The sequence below is a fragment of the Mandrillus leucophaeus genome, unplaced genomic scaffold (assembly GCF_000951045.1).
Source record: "Mandrillus leucophaeus isolate KB7577 unplaced genomic scaffold, Mleu.le_1.0 Scaffold1065, whole genome shotgun sequence".
Lineage (NCBI taxonomy): Eukaryota > Metazoa > Chordata > Mammalia > Primates > Cercopithecidae > Mandrillus > Mandrillus leucophaeus.
The window spans coordinates 90,321-101,328 of NW_012098821.1; the positions used below are offsets into that span (position 1 = coordinate 90,321).

At 38.4% G+C, this 11,008-nt stretch overlaps 1 protein-coding gene across 1 annotated transcript; it reads left to right on the forward strand.

The window, feature by feature from the left end:
* The first annotated feature begins 2,487 nt into the window (after positions 1-2,487).
* On the forward strand, positions 2,488-3,505 carry LOC105542855 (olfactory receptor 52K1). Its single transcript, XM_011984568.1, has one exon. It carries the CDS (start codon positions 2,505-2,507, stop codon positions 3,447-3,449), a length of 945 nt encoding a protein of 314 aa, XP_011839958.1. The 5' UTR covers positions 2,488-2,504; the 3' UTR covers positions 3,450-3,505.
* Positions 3,506-11,008: the final 7,503 nt, after the last annotated feature.

Sequence of the window (11,008 nt, forward strand, 5' to 3'; positions counted from 1 at the left end):
TCCACTCCTTCATCCTATTCTTGTTCACTGTATAATTGTTCTGTATATGCCACTGGCATGAAATTTTAGTTTCTGACATTTAAGGAAGTGAAGTTAAGTATTTCCTCACCTCATTCAATTTTTCTCAAATTTATTTTCCAATGAGGTCTTTAATGAGCTTTTTATTTCAAATTTCAACTTCTCCTGCTCTCTATCATGAAATGCCTATCATAATTGCCCTGTTCCTTGGTTTTTAAATCACAACAATGAAACTGTGTGTGATATGTAATTTAATCATGATATCCTTTTATTATACTTCCCCAACCTTTAGCAAACTTATTCTACTAAGGGATCCATCTATTTTGTTCAGGAATTTTTCCTTAGCCCATTCAGTGAAAATATTTAAATAGTTGTCATTAAATTTAATTGATATATTTTCTGAATGACATGGATATAAAATTTGAAAAGATCATGCTTGAGAACTGTCAAAATGCAATACTTACAGTTAGGGCAGAAGCTGGAGCTGGGAAATGGAAATATGGTGGTACACAAGAGAAAAATGAGTTTTAAGCAGGAGAGTGGTCAATTCAGAAAAAAGTTGCTCAGAGGTCCAGTTGCATGAAGCCAGGTAAGTGATAAGGGCACCATCATCATGGAGGTCATTGATTGTCACAGTAAAAGGAATTTTTGGTTTGTAATGGGAATAAAATCCAGACTGATACGTTTCAAAACCAATTATCCTTGAGAGAGTTGAGATTGTAGACATTTCTACATGCTTTGCTATAAAGAAAAGCAGAGGTTTGACTGAAAGGAGGAGGATTTAATGTCATGGTAGATTTAATCAACATAAATAATTTTTTAAAAAGTAACAGTTCTACAGAAGAGAAACATAAATGACAAAGCTCTGCACACTAAGAAATTATACAAAATGATTTTATACATAATTACACTTAACTTCCCTATACCCCTCAGATAAAGGTAGTTCAGTGCTATTTCTCATTAACAGAGAAGGAAACAAACTAGTACATAAGTTATTTGTGCAAGGTCTGCCACTAGAATATGTGGCAGTCATGATTTCAGCCAGTAACTTTAGATTCTAAACATTTTCTAAATCTTATAGAAGGAAGTTAGTTTTCAGTCTGGTTATGCTGGATGCAGGTTGCATATAGGGCATCTAGATGGAAACAAAAAGCCTAGTTACTTAGGACATTGGAATAAGTAGAAAGGACTAAATATGGCTGTCTGACACTATTAGCTATAATATCTTTGAGCAATTACATTTCCCAATAGGTTTTTTTAAAAAAAAGAGATCAAGTTTTTATTTTCAGTATTTACTTTGTTCTGTAACTAGTAAGTGTTTGAAGTGCGTTATCTCATTTAATTCTCATAAGAACCTCATTAAGTGGATCCTATATTTTATATTTTGTATAAATATATATTTTATAATTTTATAATAACAATCTTGGTAAAAACTGGGTAACTCCAGTGTTTAAGGATCTGAAAAAAGAAAAATGACCAGAACAAGATAAAAAGGTGAAAAATTATTAACAAGAAGGACATTTGGAAGTCAGAAGTCAGTCTTGCTAAAGATGAGAGAGAATTGTCCTGTGATGAAAAGAAGGAACTGGAAGACAGATGGAGGGAGAGTAACATGCACAGGGAGTTTAACATGAATTTCAATGGAGAACCAAAAAAGGACCTTTCATTTTCTCAATATGCTTGCAGCATGGCTGTATTTACGGAGACCTATGAGTATTGAGAAGATGTGAAAGATATACTGTAGAGCAGTGGTCTTAAACAGAAATTTCTACAATGATGGAAATATTCTTGGTAGTCACTAGTCACATGTGGCTATTGAGCACATGAAAAGTGTTTTTGCATAAATGTGAAATTAATTTATTAAATATAAATTTAAGTTTACATAGTGACATATGGCTAGTAGCAACCATATCAAATAAAGTAGTTTTAGGGAAAATATGCAGATTGTGTGATTAATTTGGGCATTAGAAACCGAAGGGTTTGACTTATTTGGGCATTAGAAACCGAAGGGTTTGACTTATACATGGACTCAACTGAGATTTCAGGAGAGAAAATTGGCTCTTGCATTTGGGAATTTAGCTCAACTGAAAGGTAGAATGGTACCAATGTGCTAAAGAAATGAACTGACTTAAACATATTTTCACTTCTTTTTTCAAGGTATTCATGGCATCACCAAGAACACAGAAAACACTACTTATACTCCATTCCTTTATGAAAGTTGTCTTGGAATATCAATTCTATGGATATTTAATATTCTATCTACTCAATGAGATTCAAATTTCTTTGAGGGTAGAAAATATGGATTATGCTTCTCCATGTCTATGAAGGCTGCTAGGTTATTTTATTTGAAGTCTAGCAGTGGAAACAAGAGGTAATCTTTGCAGGTGGAATATAATAGGTTGAACTCTAATCATATATATTATAGAAAGTATATATAGAAGGTGAAGAAGCCCTGTAAAAATTGACAAGCAGATTTTCTGGGAGCCATGCTTCCCTCTAATATCACCTCAACACATCCAGCTACCTTTTTGTTGGTAGGAATTCCTGGTTTGGAACACCTGCATGTCTGGATCTCCATCCCCTTCTGCTTTGCTTATACTCTGGCCCTGCTGGGAAACTGTACCCTTCTCTTCATTATCCGGGCTGATGCAGCCTTCCATGAGCCCATGTATCTCTTTCTGGCCATGTTGGCAACCATTGACTTGGTTCTTTCTTCTACAACACTGCCCAAAATGCTTGCCATATTCTGGTTCAGGGATCGGGAGATCAGCTTCTTTGCCTGTCTGGTCCAGATGTTCTTCCTTCACTCCTTCTCCATCATGGAGTCAGCAGTGCTGCTGGCCATGGCCTTTGACCGCTATGTGGCCATCTGCAAGCCACTGCACTATACCACAGTCCTGACTAGGTCCCTCATCACCAAGATTGGCATGGCTGCTGTGGTCCGGGCTGTGACACTAATGACTCCACTCCCCTTCCTGCTGAGACACTTCCACTACTGCCGAGGCCCAGTGATTGCCCATTGCTACTGTGAACACATGGCTGTGGTGAGGCTGGCATGTGGGGACACCAGCTTCAACAATATCTATGGCATTGCTGTGGCCATGTTTATTGTGGTGTTGGACCTGCTCTTTGTTATCCTGTCTTATGTCTTCATCCTTCAGGCAGTTCTCCAGCTTGCCTCTCAGGAGTCCCGCTACAAGGCATTTGGGACATGCGTGTCTCACATAGGTGCCATCCTGTCCACCTACACTCCGGTAGTCATCTCTTCAGTTATGCACCGTGTAGCCCGCCATGCTGCCCCTCACGTCCACATACTCCTTGCTATTTTCTATCTCCTTTTCCCACCCATGATCAATCCTATCATCTATGGAGTCAAGACCAAGCAGATTCATGATTATATGCTCAGTCTATTCCAGAGAAAGAACATGTAGATGGATAGTTCTCTTTTTTTAGCCCCTGGGTCAAGTAATGAGAATGCTGGATTGGGGTTAAGAGGAAAAATCTAAATAGGAAAATTGCTGAATGTCTTTGACAATTCTCTAGTATGACAAGGAAAATGAGGTTTCATTCCTCACAGATCTATGAGTCAGGTCAAACCAGGAGTGCACCTATAGTCTGGTCTGATAGTAGAGGTTTGACTTTCCCATTGTCATAGACTCATCACATGGCTAAGGAAGACAGACCTCTCAAAGTGATATCGTAATCTAGGTGAAAGACAGTAGGAATACTGGCTGAGATTGGCCCAAACAGCTGAGTCACCCAAACAGGTGACTTCTTTATCCAGGTATGAGTGAGGAAATGAACCACAAACTTTGTGACCCCAAAACCATTATTCCTTTTAGTACTAAAATTACCCCCATGTCTTTTCTGACAAGTACTCTCCACCCTTTGCCACTCTTTTTATAGCCTACTATTCCCCAATTTTATTTCTACAGTTAGCTCCATTTATAAGTAGATATATTTCTTCCATTAAGTCAATTCCTTTTTTACTTCCTTCCTGATAGACATGGCCAATTCTTTTAGTGAACACTTATCAAAAGAGTCCTCTGATGTTCCTTTTTATCAATTTATATTATCCTGTATCTAGCTTTTCACATGCATGTCCTTTGCTTCCAAAATACTTAGTAATATTTATTAAATGAATGGATAGAAGAGCTGAATACCATCTTTGAACTATAGACCATGAAAACAGAAATAACACCATTCCCTCTTGAAGCTGAGACTTCTGAAAATAAGAAAATAGAATACAGTCACACACTGCATAATGAAGTTTTGGTCAGTGATAGGTCACCTATATGATGGTGATTGCATAATATTATAGTACCATATATATACTGTATTTTTTTAAACTTTTAAGTTACATGTACAGGTTTGTTATCTAGGTAAACCCATGTTGTGGGGGTTTTGTTGTACAGATTATTTCATCACCCAAGTATTAAGCCTAGTATCCATTAGCTATTTTTCTGTTTAAATACACAAATACTTATTGTGTTACAATTGCCTACAATATTGGGTTTGTAGCCTAGGAACAACAGGCTATACCATATAGCTTAGGTATATAGTAGGCGATACCATCTAGTTTGTGTAAATACACTCTATGATGTTCACAGGCTGATAAAATCACCTAAGGACACATTTCTCAGAATGTATCCCCATCATTAAGCAATGCATGACTAGTTACACATGATTGTAGTTGTGGTAGACTGTATTATTGTCCACCGATATTTAGTCTCCTGTCCTATCAGGGGTAGGATATTTCCTTCACTCCACCAATTTTAAACTTTGCCGTGTGACTTGATTTGGCCAATGAAATTCAAGCAGCCCTGAAATGCACTTCAAGAATCAGAAAGTGTATAAAAAAATAACAGATGCTGGTGAGGTTGTGGAGAAAAGGAAACACTTATATACTGCTTGTAGGAGTGTAAATTATTTCACCCATTATGGAAAGCAGTGGGCAATTCCTCAAAGACCTAAAAACAGAAATACCATTTGACCGAGTGATCCTTTACCAGGTATGTACCCAAAGGAACCTAAGTTGTTCTACCATAAAGATAACATGTATGTGTATGTTCACTGCAGCACTATTCACAATAGCAAAGACACAGAATCAACCTAAATGCATATCAACAGTTGACTGGATAAAGAAAATGTGATACATATGCACCATGGAATACTATGCAGCCATCAAAAAGAATAAGATCATGTCCTTTGCAGAAACATGGATGGAGCTAGAGGCAATTATTCTTTGCAAACTAAAAGGGGAATAGAAAAATAAAATACCACATGTTCTCACTTATAAGTGGGAACTAAATAATGAGAACATATGGACACAAAGAGGAACAACAGACACTGGGGCCTATTTAAGGTAGGAGGAAGAGGATCAGGAAAAATAGCTATCAGGTACTATGGCTAGTACCTGGGTGATCAAAGAACTTGTACAACAAACTCCCATGACACAAGTTTATATAACACACCTGCACATGTACCTCTAACCTAAAATAAAAGTTAAAAAGGACACTCTGATATTGGTGCAAAGATTGAATGGAAAGGAACAGAAAGACAAGAAGTTGCCTGGTCCATATAGACATGTGTTATTGCAGATGTGTGTGATACATATGCACCATGGAATATATGCAGCCATCAAAAAGAATAAGATCATGTCCTTTGTGGGAACATGGATGGAGCTAGAGGCCATTGCTTTGCATTGCTTTGCAAATTTTTGCAAACTTTTAAATTGCTTTACAAATTAAAAGTTTGCATTAACTTTCCTCCTTTCTTTCCCCTCAGCTGCAAAACCCAGCAAAGTTCCAGTTAGAGGTTGTGACAAAGCCAAAGTCCACCCACAATGAATAAGAAGTGTAAATGAGAAATAAACTTTGTGTTTGAGCTGCTAATAAAACCTTAAACTGTAAAACATGGTTAGAAGGCTTGGTTTATCTTTCATTCTTTCCCTCTGCCAGAAGAATAAGCATATCACAGCCTAGACTCATGATGAAGATCCATGGAGCAGATGTGAATCTGACTCACTGCCTGTAGCATAGTCATAACTGACCCACAGTGTTCATATAATATGAACAAGGATGATTTTGTTGTTTTTGTAGTGAACCACTGAAATTTGGGAGTCATTTGTTTCACAGCCTTACTCAAGGAACACCAATTGCTGGAGTTGTGAGTTCTAGCTTGCATTTCAACTCATGACAGCTCAAGACTGAATATTTAAAGAAAAATAAAGAAAATCCAGTCTTCTTACAACATATCATAAAATTATTAATTTCACTTATCTCTGCTTTTGTCCTTCAAACACTCATAATGAACACTTCTTCAGTCAGTTCTATAAAAAGAAGCTCCCATACATACCTTTACGTGATCTACTTATACTGTAGGGCCAACCCTACAGGGTCTATGGGTTTTTCTCATGTGTGGAGACAAGGGATCATAGAAATAAAGACACAAGACAAAGAGATAGAAGAAAAGACAGCTGGGCCCCGGGGGACCACTACCACCAAGACGCGGAGACCAGTAGTGGCCCCGAATGCCTGACTGCAGTGTTACTTATTGGATACAAGTCAAAAGGGGCAGGGTAGGGAGTGTAAGTCATCTCCAGTGATTGATAAGGTCACGTGAGTCACGTGTCCACCAGACAGGGGGCCCTTCCCTGTTTGGCAGCCAAGGCAGAGAGAGAGAGAGGACAGCTTACGCCATTATTTCTTCTACGCATTTCAAAGACTTTTAGCACTTTCACTAATTCTGCTACTGCTATCTAGAGGGCAGAGCCAGGTGTACAGGGTGGCACATGAAAGTGAAACAGGAGTGTGACCACTGAAGCACAGCATCACAGGGAGATGGTTTGGCCTCCCGATGGCTGTAGGGGGACCTGACTGATGTCAGGCCTTCTACAAGAGGTGTGGAACAGAGTCCTCTCCAACTCCCCCAGGGAAAGGGAGACTCCCATTCCAGGTCTGCTAAGCAACGATGCCTTCCCTAGGCACTGATGCTACCGCTAGACCAAGGTCAGCTAAGTAGGGGTTGCCTTGCCAGGCACTGGCGTTACCACTAGACCAAGGAACCCTCTACTGGCCCTGTCCAGGCGTGATAGAGGGCTCACACTTGTCTTCTGGTCACTTCTCCCCGTGCCCCTTCAGCTCATATCTCTGTATGGCCTGGTTTTTCCTAGGTTATAATTGTAGAGCAAGGATTATTACAATAATGGAATAAAGAATAATGCTACAGACTGATGATCAATAATATTTATATATCATCGTATCTATAATCGATTTCTAGTATAACTATTCCTATTTTATATATTTTCTTTATAATACTGGAAGAGCTTGTGCCCTCGGTCTCTTGCCTTGGCACCTGGGTGGCTTGCTGCCCACATTATATTGTGTTCTTTTTTAATTTTGTGAACCTTTTGTTTTAACAGTAATATGAATCCCTTCAAGTTCAAGAAAGTAATCAAAGTTTGATAGGCTCTGAAAAAGCATCCCACAGCCCATGCTGCTGTGCTAATGCTTACTTTACAGACACACATGGTGGATGATAGTTTAAGTGGGTCTCTTGACAGTTCTCAGGTATCTCACTCCTCCAGACATTGAAATAAGCTTTTCCAGGTATTGAACAGCAAGAAAATGGTATAAATTAAGGATCTCTGATTCTCCGATGGAAACTTTTCAAACTGTCGTTTGGTGTTCCTCAGTTGACACAGAACATTCTGTATATTAGATTACTGTTGAATAACACTCACTCTCCCAGAGTATACTTCCCTATACATTAACTATAGGCTTTGTCATGTGCACCACTTCCATGGGTGAGTGGGAGGAGTAATTAGTAGGTTTGGTGAAAGCAGAAGCTTAAAGTTTGCTTGTCTAGTGGGGCTTGCCATCTTCTTACTCTGGCACACCATGAGAATGTGACTGGTTAGCTCCCTCGTCCAAGGATGATAAGAGAAAAGTAGAGCAGAGCTGCCAGACCAACTCGCAGTTTGAAGCAGAACCTCACAGCCAAGCCTGGCATGGATTAGCCGATCCACAGCCAACCTGCAGTTACATAAACAAACCTAGCTAAGGATCAGCAATCATCTCAGCCAATATTCAGATGTATGAGAAATATAGTTTTATTGTTGTATATCACTGAAATTTTGTATTTTTTTCCCACAAAAATAACAGACTTATACATTCTGGAAACTAATTGTCTATTATTTAATACAGTGGATATAGTATAATGTATTAAGTGAGTATTTCCAGGCTGCAAGATCTGATCTGCCCATGCTTGGCGCAGTAATTATTTTATCCTTCAAGGGATACTCATACCTTCTCATAGGCAGTGATTTTGTCCCACATAGAAGTTTAATAGTATATGAACTCTATTGCCACATAAGAAACAACAGTATAAACTTGACTTTAGTCACAAATAAAGTTATTTTCTGTCTTATAGTGACACCAGGTGCTTAGATAGAGCATAGCACTAATGAGAACAATATTTCTCATGGTATTTCTAGAGTTGAAGAAATATCATTGTTCCCTCTGACCAAACTCCTAGCTGGGATAGCCTCAACAATGGAGAGAGGAGAGTTCCCACAATGAACTGCCGTAAACTATCCCAAGATAGGGCTGATTGGGATTCCAAAGAAAAACACTAAAATCACGGTGACAGTCCAAAGAATTTATTAGGAAAACTTAAAGGGTGTTGTGGCGGTCCTTGTGATGGACAGTGAGAAAAGAGATACTCTACCTAGGTATTTCAGCAAGGAGGGGTCAGATTATGGGGCTTAAATGAAGGTTCAAGGATTTTGGCTCTGGGCTGGGGCTAGTTTCTGTGTGTTTAGCAACATATTTGATCTTCAGTGTTTTGAACAACAACCTTAACATCTTTATCAGTGTCTGGAAATGTTAAAGATCCCAGCTTTGGTTAAACCTGTAAAGGAAAACATGTAGCTGACTGGGTCACAGAGTGAATTATCTGGAAAGCCTGAGTAATTGTCAGTATTTGCCTGTACAATTCTTCTACATGGATCCCTGACTGATCCAGACAGCCATTTTAGCTAGGATACCACGAGTGTGCTGATAGCTTGCAAATGGTCAAACTATAGAGTCAGAATACAGATTTAACAAAACAAGGCAGGCAAACTTCAGTCTACTTTTTAGCAAAAGCCTTAGAAATAAAATTAATTGAATTTCAGGTTTTGCTTAGGATGCTTCTGCATTTCTATTGTCCCCTACTTCAAAAAATATGGCTACCTGTGTCTTATCCTCATAACTGGTGATTCAATTGGTCAAGAGTATAACCTGAGCTTTGAAATTTTTCAAACATGCCCAGAGGATTCTGAAGTACAAGCAAGTTTTAGAAACAATAACCACCTAGTGCTTTTTACTACAAAAGGTATAGGTTTGTACATTATGGACAATTCTTTTATCAAACTCCAACTTCAGAGAATGAAACATGAAAAGATTTTGTGAGAAGTTTGATGGACTACCACTTGCAGTTTTATTCTATTTTATTTTTGATATTTATAAGGATTAAAAGCTGAGAATAGCTTTTAATCTCATAAGCAATTTTCTACCTTTTTCTGACTAATTCAATTACTTCTAATCAAAAGAACATTACAATGAACTTTCTGTAATTTTTGTAATATATTCAAGAATCCATACCAAGGGATGTAAGCAGGTTATGAAAGCTAAATGTATTAAGCCCTTATGATGGTGAGGTTAATTTCCTCCTTCTGGACTTAGCTGGGACCAGTTTTCATAAAGAACCCAGTTTCTCACAGCTACCAAGTAGCTTTAATTCTTTTAGATAAGCTGAAAGAAGCCAAGGGAGTTAAAGATATGGCCAAGTGCCAGCCTCCCTGCCAGGGCAGTATCTGGGTGGTAGAGGTGGGATATCTTCTCTATTGTTGCATCAACAATCCTGTCAGACCATGAACAGGAGACATTCACTTTAGCTATTCTTTTCTCTGGGTCATTGGCTGTAGGATTCAAGACTTGTGGAGTTGGCAGTAGGTACAATGGAAGAGAGGCCTGGGTGCTATCACAAAGGTGCAAGTAGGGAAATGGATAAAGAAATCATTCTGTCTTCTGTCTCTTAATGCAAAATGCACCCATCTCCTAGAGTAGTGGTTCTTAAATTTTAGTAGGCATCAGAATCACAAATTTCCAGGCTCTACCCCAGAGTTTCTCTAGGGAATACAGCCTGAGAATTTGCATTTCTAACAAGTTCCCAGGTGATGCCAGCATTGCTGGTTCTGGAATAACCAATGTCATAAAGAACATGGTCTAGTAATCCTGGAATCTGATCAACCTAATTCATAGGTGGAGGAGGTGGAAGAGAACAAAAAGATAAGGAGGTTGGAATGACAGGGAAAAGAATAAGAATATCTGTAATATGACTCTTTGACCTTCCTTACTCCCTAAATGCAGCATTGGTATTATTTGTTTCTAATGATCTAAATGATTTACAAATTCTGTCTTGGCTGGTGGCTTTTGACTACATGTTTTGGATGGTCTTTGGGAATGGCTGTAACTATAATCCTGGAGCTTCCCCTACTTAAAAACAATTCTATATAACTAGTGCCATTAAATTATTATCAGTCTCTATGAGGCACTAAGATGAAGCAGGATGAACTCATTTATCTATGTGTTTGATCTGTTTGTTAGATGACAAATTTAAAGCACTAAAAACCACTTGGTAATCTGGGCTAGCAAAGTGGAATGAATCTTCTAGAACCCTTAGTTCCTCTATTTCAATTTTCTAGGCTTGGCCTAAGAATGATCAAGTCTATGAACATTTTCCTGGATATATACCTCCCCTCCTAGGAATGAATTGTTTTGGGCCCAGATAATATATACTTTTGATAATTTCACTTATTTGTACCTTGATTTTCCCTTGGAGCTCTACCTTGCTTTTCTCTTTCTCTGAAGCAGAATTGTTCCTCACAGGATCCATAATCATGCCAACTTCTCTGAACTGACTATATTGTACTGGATTCCCTGAA

What these genes read in the sequence shown, in the direction of transcription:
- LOC105542855 (XM_011984568.1), top strand. Translation starts at nt 2,505, where the DNA reads ATGCTTCCCTCTAATATCACCTCAACACATCCAGCTACCTTTTTGTTG.